Source organism: Mobula hypostoma, chromosome 27, assembly GCF_963921235.1.
Source record: "Mobula hypostoma chromosome 27, sMobHyp1.1, whole genome shotgun sequence".
Taxonomy (NCBI): domain Eukaryota; kingdom Metazoa; phylum Chordata; class Chondrichthyes; order Myliobatiformes; family Myliobatidae; genus Mobula; species Mobula hypostoma.
In genome coordinates, this window is record NC_086123.1 from 1,366,901 (window position 1) to 1,385,591 (window position 18,691).

Here is an 18,691-nt window from a genome sequence, read left to right on the forward strand (position 1 = left end):
CTGGAATTTCTGTTTTTAATATTCATCTTTGAGCATTGCCGGCAAGATCAACATTTAGTACCCATCTAGATTTGTGCAGGAACTATGGCAGCTCTCTGGTGAAGGTGATTCTTCTGTCCTCTTGGTTCACTTGTCACCTTCTTTTCCATTTTGAAATCCCGGCAACCATGAAGTTAACCTGCTCATAACTCAAACAACAGGAATTCTGCAGATGCTGGAAATTCAAGCAACACACATCAAAGTTGCTGGTGAACGCAGCAGGCCAGGCAGCATCTATAGGAAGAGGCGCAGTCGACGTTTCAGGCCGACGGTCTCGGCCTGAAACGTCGACTGCGCCTCTTCCTATAGATGCTGCCTGGCCTGCTGCGTTCACCAGCAACTTTGATGTGTGCTGCTCATAACTCATTCATTTTCCACTTTGATTCCCAAGTATAAAATACGTTGTTACATTTGGCTACAAATAGGCATGACTGAAGGAATTTAAGTGACTGATTTCAAATTAAATTCCTGAATCAGTACCACCCCACTGTTTTAAGACTCCTAGTTCATGACGTTTAGTACAATAGGTGGACTCTTGACCTTACAATCAACCTCATCACAACCTTGCATCTTACTGTCTACTTGCTCTGCACTTTCTCCGCTGAATTGGGCAGGAAACAGTTGTCAGAAAGTTTCTAACTAGTGTGAGTCAAGGGCACTTGCGAAGCTGTTATGACACTACACCTTGTTTAAAGCAATCAGTTTTTAAATCGTGTCAATTGTGTGTGCTTATATTCAAAAAGCAATGATTTTTGTTACAGTTGGTGAGAAATGAGTTGTAAGGCAATTCAGAAGTGTTTTGCTCATTGTGGTTTCAGGCATTCAGGCTTGTTTATGCCAGAAATGGCCATAGACATAATGGAGCAAACAATTTTTAAATAGCTTCAGTTGCGTGTGCTTGTGTTATGTTATCCATTTGGGCCAAGAGGCGCAGATTCAAAAAGTAATGATTTTTGATAATTTTGTGTTTTATTTTGACCTTATGCAGGAAGGCAATGAAGGTATCTGCAATAGGTTATCTGCACTGATTTTGTTCTTTTACAGTCAAAAGAATACTGGAGCGATTAATTCTTCTGTCAATAACTATTAGAACTAAAACACAGTTTTATAAAACTGTAGTAGTATTAGTAGTGTTCTAATTTATTCTGTATTCATTTAAATACATTATTTGTTACTCAGTTAAACAGTAGTTTGGTCTTTGTTATGCCATTTAACAACTTTCATGGAACTTCAGCTAACTGGTCCAAAACATACTGGTTCCAATGTGCCCCAGTTAACCAGAATTCACTGTATTTGAAACGTATTCATTTGTTGATAGTTGGCTTCTTTGCATTGTCTTCTTCAAAATTACTGTGCATTTTTCAAAATTACTGAACTCTGCTTTTCTTTATTTTCTCAAGGTTAGTCTCAAAATTTCTCATATTTTCTTTAACTCTTCAAATTTTAACACCTTGCACAAGAACCCAAATTACTTTGTCTGGTTAAATCAATTACAAAAAGAAAATGGTCTATTAAGCAGGTTAATGTCAAAATCAGCACATGGAAAAATCACCAGGCTGATCTGGATAGTTCAAATAAAAACCAACCAATAAAAATAAAGTGAAAAGCGCTTTTATTGGCAAAAAGTCATGAGACTATATATGAGATTGTATAAGCCATGATTAAAAGATGTACAAAGATGTAGTCAAACACAGCTGATTATTACTGATCAGAGAAAGGAATCAAGATTACTTCCTTAAAACAATTTCTCTCATTCTTGAGTGATTCCCTTTGGTTTAATGGCAGACTGAATTCAATGCATTGTAAACACTAGTGAGGCTTCAATTTATCAGAGCGTGACCAGTTAAAATGGCACAAGAAAGCTTCCAACCTTGGCTGTTACCACTGCGTTTTTTAAAAAACTGAATTACTCGTAGGATGACAGACAAAATATTACAACACATTAGGTGGGAAGACCCCCAAAAAAGCTTAACAGCAGGAATTAAGACATTTCATAAAAAGATAAATTATTGGCAAATTAGGCAATGAAGAAAGTTGATAAAAATACAGCAGGCTCACAATTGAAAAAATTTCTGTTCACAGGCATCATGTTAGGACATGCCCAAAAGATTAAAACCATTCTTGTGCTATAAAAGAATAGGCAGTGTCCCATCTAAGAGTCCTTTAAATTTCCATGTAAGAATTAGTCATTAATATTGTAAGAAAGCACAAAAATTACTAGCATCACCTACACATGTGATGTGTGGCTTACAAAAAGTGGTTGTCATGATTTTAAAATCACAAAGCTCCAACAAGGAAGTTCAGAATTATGAACTCTTCAGGTAACTGAAACTAGAGGATTAAAAAGGTACAGTACTGTAAAAGTTCTATCAAATACATCTACAGAAGGAAACTCCCCTGCATTCCAACATAGGAAGTGCGATTGTGACCATCGCTGAGAAATATTATTGCTTCAGTTACAGTCAAAGGCTTTACTGACATCAAGGAGACACTGGTGTGCAACAGTGACATTTCTCAAAAAAATACTTCTGCTTTCCAGCACCAACATCTGTTTTATATAGTTCTCTGTAGATTTGTTGCTAGTTCAGTTGGGTTCTTTTAGGGGATTGTTCTGATGCAATTAACTTTACCAAGACATTCAGGGAATTGTTCAACCACAATTATTTATTCACTTTTTAGTTTACTTCTTCAACAAAGGAAAACGCCTCATAATATATTTACTCTTCGGGGTGGCATTTGTAAAGTTAAAATGGTCTATGCAATTCTAAAAAAATAATCAAAGAGACTAATGGTAATTTTTCACTGCTGATTTGGATGCAAGACATTTGTTTTAATAGCTTCTCAGCAGCCTACAAAAGATGGATGAAAGTTAATCACCTGAGGTTGTGGGGTAGACACTGAGGGAAAATGGTACTTTGAATCTCATCTAGAGGATCTTTTCTTTTCTCAGTCACTGTTAGAGAGAGGAGATGCACAAAGATTTAAAAAAAAATTTTAGTCCAACATCTGCATTACCCCTAAAAGATGGAGATCTCTTCCCATTAGGATCATGTGCTTGAGTATGAGTTTGTGGAAGTAGAGGAATGATTGACCTGAAGAGGTGGCTGGTGGGATGAATCTAACAGAACAGCTTGATGAAGCAGTTGTGACAATAGGGCTTGTCATTCTGCTCTTTGAAGGTGCCCTTGTTCAGCTGTTTCAAGCAGAAGGCACAGACAAAATGCTCAGGATGGAACTTCTTTCCCATAGCAGTGATACAGCGGCCTGTGATAGGCTTTTGACATCCAGAGCACAGGGAGTTGCGACGCTCATGGTAATGCATCTCGCAATATGGCTGACCTTCATGTTCAAAGAAGCTGCCGTTTATGAATGGTGTGAAACATTCCTGCAGGTGAAATAGAAAATATAGATTTTACAAAGAAAGTTTTATAAATAAATATCAGAGACACATACACTCAGTTCATCAGCAATATCATGTACATAGTAAATAAATATATGACAGAATGGTTCATTTATTATCAAAGTATACAACTTGAAATTCTTCTCCAGGTAGCCATGAAACAAAGAAAGGAAAGAAAGGCTGCATGATCATCAACTCCAACAATTCCCCCCTCTCTGCACAAAAAATGAACAGAAATGGAATAACACATCGACCCCAAAATCCCTCCTCACTGCACAAAAAAACAGGAAAGATCAGGCAAAAAACACAGAATATAAAACAAAACTAAATAAATGTCTACAGTCCAAGTCCACATCCAAAATGCAGAAAACATGGAGAACACTCTCTGGGCCCAACAGCCACCCTTTCCAGTACAGAACCATCAAAAGACAGGCAGCTGGCGCTCACTCTCCGCATTCACCTCAATCTTTCAATCCTCCTCGTTGCTTTAATCAGTGAACAATGGAAGCTTTAATCAGTGAAATGGAGTCTGACAACGGCGTGTGCTCCATTCCACAGCCTTCCTGTCATGAATGTCATGCACGCGTTTCTGTCTCCCAGATTCCTCTCGGAGACTGCAGAGTGCTGAAATACCCAAATGATCTCCAAGTTTTCACATTCGCATCGATGTTTCAATTTCCCTTGTTGCTGTAATCGGCGAACAACAGAAGATTTAATTGGCAAAATGATGTTGAACATCATTTTGCAGTCTGGCCGCCATGAGGTTCCCACATGCTGCCTCTGCCTTCCAGTACCTTCTGAGACTGCAGAGCACCGGAGCACCCAGACAACAAATCATAGGCTCCAACAGTCCCAGAATCACATCCAAGATGAAAAACAAATGTAAAAGATATAATATAAGTAAAATATATGGTTTTATAATCTATCCAGGAGACGTTGACCAAGTGAGCATTGTACACAGGCACCATCTTGACTAGAAGAAATATTGGGGGACAGGATATGAATTAAGATCTAGTATTTTTTCTGGTGTATATGACAAATAAATTCTTCTCAGGCTTCCAGCTGGGTACAGGTAATGATTTCAACTGATGTTTCGATGACAAACTCTGTCATCTTCATCAGAGAAGATGCCTGGACATGTCTAGTCCGGTGATATTTATACCCCATCGTCCATCCCTTCCTATTGGTTAGTCCTCATCCAATCAGATTTCCACTTGTTTACAATTGAATTCAAGTTCTTACTTAGAGCATTAAGGAGTTGGAGCTGGAACTGGATGAACTGAGTCATTTGGGGCGCTGAAGGGGTGATAGATAGAACATATAGAAAGGTAGTAACACTTAAGGTGCAGGACACAGGAAACTGCATGGCAGTTAGGAAGGGGAATAGGGATTAAGGAGCCAGTGTAAAGTACCTCTGCAGCCATACCCCTCAACAATGGGGGGGGGGAGGGGGAATGACCTAACAGAGGAAAGTCACAGTGGTGGGGTCTCTGGCACTGAGTCCGCCTCTGACTCAGATGGGAAGGGGGAAGAGGCGGCACACTATGGTGATAGCGAATTTGCTAGTTAGGGGAACGTACAGGAGGTTCTATGGGTGAGAACCAGATTCCCACATGGTATGTTGCCTCCCGGGTGCCAAGGTCCAGGATATTTTGGATCAGGTCCTCAACATTTGTAAGTGGGAAGGTGAACAGCCAGAAGTCATGGTCCATATACCAATGACATCGGTAGGACGAGAGACAAGTTTCTGCATAGGGAATTTAGGGAATTAGGTGCTAAGTTAAAGGGCAGGACTTCCAGAGTTGTGATTAAGGATTGCTACCCGTGCCACGTATTAGTCAGGCCTGAACTAGGAGGATTATATAATTCAACATATGTCTGAGAACCTGGTGTAGGAAGGAGGGCATAGATTTTTGGATCATTGGTCTCTCTTCCAGAGAAGGTGGGACAGAGGGTTCGGCTTGCGCCTGAACTGGAGGGAGACTAATATCCTAGCAGGAAGGTTTGTTGCACAGAGGGGTGTAAACTACAGTTGCAGGGGCATGGGAACCAGAGTATCAGACAGTTAGTGGAGAGGTTGTGGAGGCAGACGTTAGTAAGACTTCAGACAAAGTTAGGAATCAAAAGGTTGAGTATGGTGCGACAAAATCGAAAAAGGTGAATTCAGGACTGAAGGTGTTGTATTTGAATGTGTGCAGTATATGGAATAAGGTAGATGAACTTGCAGCACAGTTACAGATTGGAAAGTATGATGTAGTAGGCATCACTGAATCATGGCTAAAAGAAGATTATGGCTGGGAGCTTAATGTCCAAAGATACACACTGTATCAAAAGGACAGGCAGGAAAACAGAGGGGGTGATGTTGCTCCGTTGATAAAAAATGAAATCTAATTATTAGAACAAGGTGACATAGGATCGGAATCATTGTGGATAGAGTTAAGGAACGGCAAAGAGCCTGTTGGGAGTTGTATACAGACACCCCCAAACTGCAGTAAGGATGTGGCCGACAAATTACAATGGAAGATAGAAAATGCATGCCAAAAGGGCAGTGTTAGAATAGTCATGGCGGACTTCAAATGCAGGTAGGTTGTGAAAATCAGGTTGGTGCCAAATTACAGGAAGGGAATTTGTAGAGTGCCTATGAGATGGCTTTTTAATGCAGCTCACAGAGGATCAGCTATTCTGAATTGGGTGTTGTGGAATGAACTGGAATTGATTAGAGAGCTTAAGGCAAAAGAACCCTTTGGGGCAAGTGATCATAATATGATTGAATTCACCCTGAAATTTGAGAAGGGGAAGCTAAAGTCAGAATGTATCAGTATTACAGCGGAATAAAGGGAATTACAGAAGCACAAGAGAGGAGTTAGCCAGAATTGATTAGAAAAAAACACTGGCAGTAATGACAGTAGAGCAGCAATGGCTGGAATTTCTCAAAGTAAATCGGAAGTCACAGGACATATACACCCCAAACAGAAGGAAGTATTCTAAAGGAAAGATGGCACAACTGTGGCTAATAAGAGAACTCAAAGCCAACATAAAAGCCAAAGAGAGGGCATATAGTAGAGCAGAGATTAGTGGGAAGTTAAAGGATTGGGAAGCTTTTAAAAACCAGCAGAGGCAACTAAAAAAGTCATTAAGATAAGGATGGGACACAAAAGTAAGCTAGCCAATAATATTAAAGGGAATACCAAAAGTTTCTTCAGATATATAAACTGTAAAAAAGAGGCTCGAATGGATATTGGAACAATGGAAAACTATGATGGAGACATAGTAATGGGGGACAAAATAGCAGGTGAATTGTTCAAGTATTTTGCATCACCCTTCACTATGGAAGACACTAGCAGTATGGTGGAAGTTCCAGGTGTCAGGGGCATGAAGTGAGTGAAGTTACCATAAATAGGGAGAAGGTCTTTGTGAAACACACCCCAGAGTTCTGAAAGAGGTAGCTGAAGAGATCGTGGAGGCATTAGTAATAATCTATTCAAGAATCACTAGATTCTGGAATCGTTCTGGAAAATGGGAAAATTCTTCAATGGTGGAGAGGGGCAGATGAAACGAAACTATAGGCCAGTTAGTTTTTCCTCAGTGGCTGGGAAGATGTTGGAGTAAATTACTGAGGATGAGGTCTTAGGGTACTTGGAGGTACAGGATAAACAGACCACAGTCAGCATGGTTTCCTGAAGGGATAATCTTGCCTGACATAACTGTTGAATCTTTGGAGTACTAACAAGCAGGATAAACAAAAGAGAATCACTTGATATTGTGTACTTGGATTTTCAGAAGGTCTTTCACAAGGTGCCACACATGAGGCTGCTTAACAAGCTGCAAGCCCATGGTATTACAGGAAAGATTCTAGCATGGATAAAGCAGTGGCTGATTGGCAGGAGGCAAAGAGAGGGAATAAAGGGAGCCTTTCCTGACTAGTAGTGTTTGACAGGGGTCTATGTTGGGACCAATTTTTTCAACGTTATATGTCAATGATTTGAATGATGGAATCGATGGCTTTGTTGCAAATTCTGCAAATGCTATGAAAGTAGGCGGAAAGGCAGGTTGTTCTGAGGATGTAGAGAGGCTACAGAAGGACTCAAGACAGATTAGGCATAAAAATGGCAGATGAAATACAGCGTCGAGAAGTGTATGGTCATGCACTTTGGTAGAAGAAAGGGTTGACTATTTTCTAAATGGAGAGAAAATATAAAACACAGAATAAGATGTGAGAAAACAGGAGCAATCAAGTGTGACAGTGGAAAAGTGTGTATGGAACCGGAAGAGATAGCAGAGATACTTAATGAATACTTTGCTTCAGTATTCACTATAGAAAAGGATCTTGGCGATTGTAGGGATGACTTACAGCGGACTGAAAAGCTCGAGCATGTAGACATTAAGAAAGAGGATGTGCTGGAACTTTTGGAACGCATCAAGTTGGACCAGATGAGATGTACCCCAGGCTACTGTGGGAGGTGAGGGAGCAGATTGCTGAGCCTCTGGCAATGATCTTTGCATCATCAATGGGAACGGGAGAGGTTCCGGAGGACTGGAGGGTTGCAGATGTTATAGAACATAGAATAGTACAGCACAGTACAGGCCCTTCGGCCCACAATGTTGTGCCGACCCTCAAACCCTGCCTCCCATATAAGCCCCCACCTTAAATTCCTCCATATACCTGTCTAGTAGTCTCTTAAACTTCACTAGTGTATCTGCCTCCACCACTGACTCAGGCAGTGCATTCCACGCACCAAACACTGAGTCAAAAACCTTCCTCTAATATCCCCCTTGAACTTCCCACCCCTTACCTTAAAGCTATGTCCTCTTGTATTGAGCAGTGGTGCCCTGGGGAAGAGGCGCTGGCTATCCACTCTATCTATTCCTCTTATTATCTTGTACACCTCTATCATGTCTCCTCTCATCCTCCTTCTCTCCAAAGAGTAAAGCCCTAGCTCCCTTAATCTCTGATCATAATCCATACTTTCTAAACGAGGCAGCATCCTGGTAAATCTCCTCTGTACCCTTTCCAATGCTTCCACATCCTTCCTATAGTGAGGTGACCAGAACTGGACACAGTACTCCAAGTGTGGCCTAACCAGAGTTTGATAGAGCTGCATCATTACATCGCGACCCTTAAACTCTATCCCTCGACTTATGAAAGCTAACACCCCATACGCTTTCTTAACTACCCTATCCACCTGTGAGGCTACTTTCAGGGATCTGTGGACATGTACCCCGAGATCCCTCTGCTCCTCCACACTACCAAGTATCCTGCCATTTACTTTGTACTCTGCCTTGGAGTTTGTTCTTCCAAAGTGTACCACCTCACACTTCTCCGGGTTGAACTCCATCTGCCACTTCTCAGCCCACTTCTGCATCCTATCAATGTCTCTCTGCAATCTTTGACAATCCTCTACACTATCTACAACACCACCAACCTTTGTGTCGTCTGCAAACTTGCCAACCCACCCTTCTACCCCCACATCCAGGTCGTTAATAAAAATCACGAAAAGTAGAGGTCCCAGAATAGATCCTTGTCACAATCCTCCAATCTGAATGTACTCCCTCCACCACCACCCTCTGCCTTCTGCAGGCAAGCCAATTCTGAATCCACCTGGCCAAACCTCCCTGGATCCCATGCCTTCTAACTTTCTGAATAAGCCTATTGTGTGGAACCTTGTCAAATGCCTTACTAAAATCCATATAGATCACATCCACTGCACTACCCTCATCTATGTGCCTGGTCACCTCCTCAAAGAACTCTATCAGGCTTGTTAGACACGATCTGCCCTTCACAAAGCCATGCTAACTGTCCCTGATCAGACCATGATTCTCTAAATGCCTATAGATCCTATCTCTAAGAATCTTTTCCAACAGCTTTCCCACCACAGTCGTAAGGCTCACTGGTCTATAATTACCCTGACTATCCCCACTACCTTTTTTGGAACAAGGGGACAACATTTGCCTCCCTCCAATCCTCCGGTACCATTCCCGTGGACAACGAGGACATAAAGATCCTAGCCAGAGGCTCAGCAATCTCTTCTCTTGCCTCATGGAGCAGCCTGGGCAATATTCCGTCAGGCCCCGGGGACTTATCTGTCCTAATGTACTTTAACAACTCCAACACCTCCTCTCCCTTAATATCAACATGCTCCAGAACATCAACCTTACTCAAGAAAGGGAGTAGAGATAGCCCAGGAAATTATAAATCAGTGAGTTGGTAAGTTGATGGAAAAAATCCTGACAGGCAGGATTTATGAACATTTGGAGAGGCATAATATGATTAGGAATAGTCAGCACGGCTTTGTCAAAGGCAGGTCATACCTTAAGAGCCTGTTGAATTTTTTGAGGATGGGACTAAACACAATGATGAAGGTTGAGCAGTAGATATAGTGTATATGGATTTCAGCAAGGGATTTGATAAGATACCCCATGCAACGCTTATTGAGAAAGTAAGGAGGTATGGGATCTAAGGGGACCTTGCTTTGTGAATCCAGAATTGGCTTGCTCATAGAAGGCAAAAAGTGGTGGAAGACGGGTCATATTCTGCATGGAGGTTGGTGACCAGTGGCGTGCCTCAGAAACCTGTTCTGGGACTCCTTCTCTGTGTGATTTTTATAAATGACCTGGATGAGGAAGTGGAGGGATGGGTTAGTAAGTTTGCTGATGACACATAGGTTGGGGGTGTTGTGGATAGTGTGGAGGGCTGTCAGAGGTTACAGCGGGACAGCAATAGGATGCAAGACTGCACTGAGAGTGGCAGATAGAGTTCAACCCAGATAAGTGTGAAGTGGTTCATTTTGGTAGGTCAAATATGATGGCAGAATATAGTATTAATAGTAAGACTTTTGGCAGTGTGGAGGATCAGAGGGATCTTGGGGTCTGAGTCCATGGGACGCTCAAAGCTGCTGCGCAGGTTGATTTTGTAGTTAAGAAGGCATATGATGCATTGGTCTTCATCAATCATGGGATTGAATTTAAGAGCCAAGAGGTAATGTTGCAGCTATATAGGACCCTGGTCAGACCCCACTTTGAGTACTGTGCTCAGTTCTGCTCAGCTCACTACAAGAAGGATGTGGAAACTATAGAAAGGGTGCAGAGGAGATTTACAAGGATGTTGCCTGGATTGGGGAGCATGCCTTATGGGAATAGGTTGAGTGAATTTAGCCTTTTCTCCTTGGAGCGACAGAGGATGAAGGGTGACCTGATAGAGGTGTATAAGATGATGAGAGGCATTGATCGTGTGGATAGTCAGAGGCTTTTTCCCAGGGCTGAAATGGCTAACAGGAGAGGGCACAGTTTTAAGGTGCTTGGAAGTAGGTACAGAGGAGTAAGTTTTTTCCACAAGGAGTGGTGAGTGCATGTAATGGGCTGCCGGCAACGGTGGTGGAGGCAGATACGATAGGATCTTTTAAGAGACTCCTGGATAGGTATATGGAGCTTAGAAAAATAGAGGGCTATTGGTAACCCTAGGTTATTTTTAAAGTTAGTACATGTTCGGCACAACATTGTGGGCTGAAAGGCCTGTATTGTGTTGTAGGTTTTCTATGTTTTTACTGAGGTGCAAAGGGACTTAGGAGTCCTTGTGCAGGATTACCTAAAGGTTAATTTGCAGGTTGAGTCTGTGGTGAGGAAGGCAAATACATTGTTAGCATTCATTTCAAAAGGACTCGAATATAATAGCAAAGATGTAATGTCGAAACTGTATAAAGCACCGGTGAGGCCTTACTTGGAGTATGTGAGCAGGTTTGGGCCCTTTATCTTAGAAAGGATGTGCTGAAACTGGAGAAGATTCAAAGGAGGTTCACGAAAATGATTCCAGAATTGAATGGCTTGTAATATGAAGGACGTTTGATGGCTATTTACTGGAAATCAAAAGAATGGGTGGTGGCCTTATTGAAACCTATGGAATGTTGAAAGCCCCTGATAGAATGGATGTGGAGAAGATGCTTCCTATGGCGGGACAGTCAAACTCCAGAGACCTCAGCCTCAAAATAAAGATGTGTCCTTTTAGAATGGAGATGAGGAGGAATTTCTTTAGCCAGAGGGTGGTGAATCTGTGTAATTCTTTGCCACAGGCAACTGTGGCAGCCAAGCCTGTATGTATATTTAAGCCGGAGGTTGATAGATCCTTGATTGGTCAGGGCATGAAGGGTTATGGGGAGAAGGCAGGAAATTGGGGCTCAGGGGAATAATGGATTAGCCATGATGAAATGGCAGAGCAGACCTGATGGGCCAAATGGCCTAATTCTGCTCCTATATCTTATGGAGACCTCCAACTCTATTAAATTTTTAACCTCAGGATGAACTCATTGCTACCACCTGTCTTTCCTATATTTCCACAGTTTCTGGAAGGATTGCCAGAATCCTGAAGAAAACTGGATTAATACGATCCACAAACCCGCAAGGGAGCTCAAATCACAGCTTATGCAGGTCAAAGACCTGGGTCTCTGAATGGCTGGCTTTTACAGAACTCCCTGTGAATGTGGAGCAGCGCATATTGGCCAGATGGAACACACAGTGGAAACCAGCATCAAGGAGCACAGAGAGCGTATCCGTTTGGGTTACCTGGAGAAATCAGCGGTAGCAGAACATTGCATTTGCAATGGCCGTAGGATTGACTTCAACAGCACAAAACTACTGTGCTGTACCAATGGCTTTTGGGGACACCTGAAGGAAGCCATTGAAATAAAACTAGAGGAAAAGAATTTCAACAAAGACAAAAGTCTCGCTCTCAGTAAGAACTGGAATTTGGTTGTAAACAAGGTGGGAGAGTGGAAACCTGACTGGATGAGGACTAACCAATCAGGAGGGATGGACGACGGGGATATATGTATCACCGGACTAGACATGCCTCGGCATCATCCCTGATGAAGATGGCAGAGTTTGTCATCAAAACGCCAGTTATAATTGACACCTGTACCCAGCTGGAAGCCTGAGAAGAGTTTATTCAAGCATATGATTTGCATGAACTACCCTCAAATAGTCTACTAATTGATCACTAATCGACATCAGGAGTGGGAGGAGCTAAAGATGGCACAATAGGTTATTGTGGACCTCAGCAATTTCTTCCAGTTCATCCACGAAAGTTTAATTCTCCTCTTCTCATATGTCTTTTTTCTTTCTCAAGGTGACTGGGGTCCTGTCGGAGTCGGTACAGCTGCAGCTCAAACTACAGTTCTTCACGGGTGGTGGGTTCTTGCTCTCCAAATTCGCCGAGCAGCCTAGCGCTTCAATATCTCCAGCCGCGGGCTGGAAGAGGTGTGCCTTTGGGGTGCGGCCTGATTCCTCACCAATGTCACCAACTGAAGCATCGTGGGAGATTGAAACATCGAGATAGTAGGCAGACAGTGTACACTACTGTTGAAATAAGGCCTCTGCACTTGAACAATCTCTCTCTTGATGGTGAGTGAGAGTCTGTTGGTCCTCGAGTCAGAAGCCTTGGACAAGTGACATGGCAGATTGTAACATCAAAACAGAAAGCTGTTGGTCTCCCCTCCCATTGTGGCAGGAGCAAAATATTTCTCTCCCTTACTAGTGAGAGAGAGCTTGTTTGAGATATCGAAGTGTTGGGATAGACAGCAGTTTTTGATGGACTGTAGACTATGTTCTCTGCAGGCGTTGCTACTGCTTGCATGGTAGGGGGTGGGAGTTGTTGTTTTTGCTGGAGGAAGTGGCGGAGAGGCAGGGGGAAGGTTGATGTTTTTGTTATTGCTTGTGGTGGCAGAGGGGAAGGGGGCTTTGGGGTTCTAACTTTATCCGTCATTCATTCTTTGTTTTTTTTTTCTGTTTTAAGGATTTCAGGATGTATACTGTATACTGTTGTGGGCACGTGACCAAGTGGCTAAGGTATTGGACTAGTGACCTCAAGGTCATGGGTTCGAGCCCCAGCCGAGGCAACGTGTTGTGTCCTTGAGCAAGGCACTTAATCACACATTGCTCTGCGATGACACTGGTGCCGGGCTGTATGGGTCCTAATGCCCTTCCCTTGGACAACATTGGCGTCGTGGAGAGGGGAGACTTGCAGCATGGGCAACTGCTGGTCTTCCATACAACCTTGCCCAGGCCTGCGCCCTGGAGAGTGAAGACTTTCCAGGGGCAGATCCATGGTCTCGCAAGACTAACGGATGCCTTTATTACTGTATACATTCTCTGATATTGTATTGAACCATTGGACTCAAGTGTCTGGGTGGAAGGAAATATTTCAAAACACAAAACTTTATATAGAGGAGTTTCTCTTTCCCAGTCACTGTCAGGAAGAGATGTCCAAAATGGCTTTGTTTCAGTTCAACATCTGTATCGCTCTTCAAAGCTGAAAGCTTAGATTATAAAATTGACATCAATATTTCAAGGTTATTTCAACATTCAAGATTACAATCTTGTTGTGGAAATATCTTAAAATAATCTTACAAAGTATTAATGTAGTAAAGCATTCAGCCCCTCTATTTCTTGTACAACTTGATCATACAGCCACAACTTTTATTTCAATGAGGTTTTCAGAAATCTAAACAACCTGAGTTCCCCCTCCCCCATCATTTCAATTTCCTGTTAAAATCAGTGCTTGCATACATACTGAAGAGATTGGCTGAACAGAATGACATGCATCACTAAAGTATTGCTCATATTAAACAGCTAACAACACAAGGAAAATGATATTTTACACGTGTATTTAGTGTGAAGGCAACTTAATCAGCAATTTAAAGTCCCAACCAGGACTGTTTATGGATTAGGTACAGCATACAAGATAAGAAGAAAATTAGTCAATTTGGGAACAGAATATTTTCTGATTACTTTGCTGAAAGAACCTGATCACTGATTAGCATTATAATCTTCTTCCGTTGTATCGTATTAAATTGTGTCCATTTCTGTTTGAGAGTCAATTCTCAAGTTATTTCTACTTTAAATGTATAATAATTCAAGTTTTGTAACTTTAAAGCTATGGAAATTCTCAAACGAAAAAAGAGAGGGCGGGTTAGAATGGAATTTTTTAAAGCTTAGCAAATAAACAGCTCAGCATAACCAATGAAAACAGAGGATATACAAAAAGATCAAAACTGAAGTATAGAGACCTTGATAGGCTGTAGGCATACAGTGGCACGCAAAAGTTTGTGCACCCCTGGTCCAAAATTTCTGTTGCTGTAAATAGTTAAGCGAGTAAAAGATGAACTGATTTCCAAAAGGCATAAGGTTAAAGATGACACATTTCTTTAATATTTTAAGCAAGAAAACTTTTTTATTTCCATGTTTTACAGTTTCAAAATAACAAAAAAGGAAAAGGGCCCGAAGCAAACGTTTGGGCACCTTGCATGGTCAGTATTTAGTAACACGTCCTTTAGCAAGTATCGCAGCTTGTAAACACTTTCTGTAGCCAGCTAAGAGTCTTTCAATTCTTGTTTGGGGGACTTTCGCCCATTCTTCCTTGCAAAGGGCTTCTAGTTCTGTGAGATTCTTGGGCCATCTTGCATGCACTGCTCTTTTGAGGTCTATCCACACATTTTCGATGATGTTTAGGTCAGGGACTGTGAGGGCCATGGCAAAACCTTCAGCTTGCGCCTCTTGAGGTAGTCCATTATGGATTTTGAGGTGTGTTTAGGTTCATTATCCTGTTGTAGAAGCTATCCTCTTTTCATCTTCAGGTCTTTTTTTTTTTTACAGACAGTGTGATGTTTGCTTCCAGAATTTGCTGGTATTTAATTGAATTCATCCTTCCCTCTACCAGTGAAATGCTCCCCTTGCCACTGGCTGCAACACAAGCCCAAAGCATGATCGATCCACCCACATGCTTAACAGTTGGAGAGGTGTCTTTTCATGAAATTCTGCACCCTTTTTTCTCCAAACATACCTTTGCTCATTGCAGCCAAAAAGTTCTATTTTAACTTCTTCAGTCCACAGGACTTGTTTCCAAAATGCATCAGGCTTGTTTAGATGTTCCTTTGCAAACATCTGGCACTGAATTTTGTGGTGAGGAAGCAGGAAAGGTTTTCTTCTGATGACTCTTCCATGAAGGTCATACTTGTGCAGGTGTCACTGCACAGTAGAACAGTGCACCACCACTTCAGAGTCTGCTAAATCTTCCTGAAGGTCTTTTCCAGTCAAATGGGGGTTTTGAATTGCCTTTCTAGCAATCCTACGGGCCGTTCTCTTGGAAAGTCTTCTTGCTCTGCCAGACCTCAACTTGACTTCCACCGTTCCTGTTAACTGCCATTTCTTAATTACATTACGAACTGAGGAAACGGCTACCTGAAAATGCTTTGCTATCTTCTTATAGCCTTCTCCTGCTTTCCGGGCATCGTTTATTTTAATTTTCAGAGTGCTAGGCAGCTGCTTAGAGGAACCCATGGCTGCTGATTGTTGGGACAAGGTTTGAGGAGTCATTTATAAAGTTTTAAAATTTGCATCACCTTGTCTTTCCTAATGATGATTGTGAACAAGCCACAGCCCTGACAAGCTAATTAAAGTCTGAAACCTTGGTAAAATTTATCTGAGAGCTCAAAACTCTTGAGGTGCCCAAACTTTTGCATGGTGCTCCTTTCCTTTTTTCCCTCCACTCTAAGATTGTACAAAACAAAAATAATACACTAATCTTGCTTAAAATGTTGAAAAGAATGTTTCATCTTTAACTTTAGGAGATCAGTTCATCTTCTACTCACTTAATTATTCACAGTTTTTGACCAAGGGTGCCCAAACTTTTGCATGCCACTGTACATTGTCATACAGATGTAGATGGAGGTGAAGTCAACGGATTTGAAAATGAATACAAATGTTAAAATAAAAACAAGTCAGAAAAACACACGTGAGTAACTGGACTGACGTGCAAGTTATAATGGGGATAGCTGAGTTTAGGATGAGCTTATGTGTATAGAAGGTGCAAGGCAGGTTACTGACAGTCCTGTATCCAAGAGATTACCTTATCACTATCAATGGATCCTATCCTCAGGAAATTGCCTGCTCAGTATGATTTGATATTGATGACAGTTTTCCTATTCAGCTAATGGAGAGACAGGTGGTGGGTACAAGCGCAGGTATCCCCAGATTATCTTATCTAGAAAACTGCACCCTAATTTTCCCTGTACCACTGTTTATGCTCACATTGAACAACTTTGTTTACTCTCCTAACACTCAGCTGATCCAGTTGTCAGTCTTTGGAGTCTCTAGTTACATCGGGTTAGAGGAGACAGCTGAGGGGCATAAGGGCTTGGAAGTGACTGGAAACTAAAATGACTCACAGGACCCTGAGAATCAGGTGTGCTGATCAGTGTTGATTGCATGTCTGGATTGCAAATCCTGAGTAGGTGGGCTGGGTTGACGAGTGTGAGAAACTACCGGCCTTATTAGCACTATGGGGAGCTGAGCAGCGCAGCAAGTTGTGAGGTTGGTGAATTGCTGCAAATGGGCATCTAAACAACTTAAGTTAGAAGATGCCATAAATATTGACAGTGTTACAGAATCTGGATCATGGGAACCAAAAATAAAACTGGGAGAAGCCTTCTACAACTATTCCGTCAAGGATACAATGTTATTAACCCTAATACAAGTTGAGTGTGCTGTCCGGAAAACAATGGAGTAGTGGGGTCTATTAGAAAGAACGGTATACATATGGGTTTCACTTCTATATAGAAGCTGTGAACTTCTATATAAGACAGCTGTGAACTAGGTACCAATACAAGTCAAGTTAACAAGATATACAATGACAAAATACTTATCACTGACAAGTTGTACTCCACCGAAGAAAAGAAAATATATTCAGCTTATATGGGGAATGGGAAGGGAGGGGAATTCAGAAAGGCTGATTAATGCGAGCAAAGGGAAAGGAAAACTTTTTTGTGGGCAATTTAAAACACAAGAAATGCGGAAATGCAATTCATTTAAAAAAATAAGTAACAAGTGCCAAATAAATCCATAATATCGGGCACAAAAATATAGAAAACAGAAATCACAAGCTGCCTGGAAGCTGGGTTTTTTGATTTCTAGTTGCAGAAGGGTAAAACAACACATATTCAAGAAAAAATAACGAACTTTAGCTAAAACTATGCCCCAAAAAATAATCGAGCATGAAAACATTTTTTAAAGTTCCTATATTTCAAGTAACATAGGGCAATCTTCACTTCAGGGCTGAATAAAAGTAGGTCCAAGGGGGACTTGTCTCAGTACTGGAGAAGTGTAATAACCGCACACATCTGATCACAAATGGGGGGAAAACAAATCCCATCCTCCAACAACAGCACTCACATTCACACATCAGACACACTTCCAGCCATTCAGGCATGGCAGACATTTCACATACACACTGCAATATGCTGCACTTCACCCTCCATCTCCCCACCCTCCCGCAGAAGGCCACACAACTACAGTGAGAAGCTTGACTGTGGCCTTCAGAAGCTATTCGTAAGAAGGTGTGGGGAACTATAAGCCAAGTCACCTCACAGCCCATCGCCAACAGAGGTTCAGAGACCACTGAGACAGATGGCATGCATATGTTTGTCCTCAGCATTTCACATTCAAAGATTCATTTATTATTAATGTATCCATATACAAATCTGAGATTTGTCTTCTCCAGATAGCTACGAAACAAAGAAAAACCATGAGTCATTCAGAGACAAACATCAACCCCACCCCCACACAAAAAAACAGCATCACGATCATTAACTCCCAAACACCTCCCCACACAAAATGCAACAAGAACATTGACCCCCAAAACCCCTCCCCCACGCAAAATACAAGAACATTGACCCCCCAAAACCCCTCCCCCACGCAAAATACAAGAACATTGACCCCCCAAAACCCCTCCCCCACACAAAATACAAGAACTTTGGCCCCCGAATTCTCCCCGCCCCCACATAAAGACTAATAGAGCAGAAGAACACCGACCCCCAAACCCCCTCTTCAACACAACAAAAAGGAAAGGAATGGATGAAAAACACAGAATATAAAGAAGTCTACAGTGCATAAATGCAATAATCCAATCCATAACGCAGAACCACAGTAACATCGTCCTTCATCATCGAAGACAGAGACACCACATGAGTACAGAGGTCTACCTCTCTACCACAGCGAGCCACACAGCAATAGTTTTTCATTCACAATTTATTTTGCCTTACAAAATATAGATGGTTTAAACATGGTTCTCTGCCATACTCCAGCCCAATCCATTCCACAATACTCACTCTGACCACATTCCCAAGCTTTCCTAACTTCAGAAGCACTAGTAGTTGGCAGACTCACGTAGCTGAACGTAGACAAAAGACCTTGTGCAGATGCTGGAAATTT

The 18,691-nt window shown here is 41.9% G+C and overlaps 1 protein-coding gene across 1 annotated transcript in view; it reads right to left on the bottom strand.

The window, feature by feature from the left end:
- Positions 1 to 1,615: 1,615 nt before the first annotated feature.
- Positions 1,616 to 18,691, bottom strand: part of pxna (paxillin a) — a 166,437-nt gene continuing 149,361 nt past the window's right edge. The window contains exon 12 of the mRNA XM_063034458.1: positions 1,616 to 3,424. Coding sequence (XP_062890528.1) covers positions 3,158 to 3,424 — 267 coding nt within the window. The 3' untranslated portion in view covers positions 1,616 to 3,157. The remainder of the gene's footprint in view (positions 3,425 to 18,691) is intronic.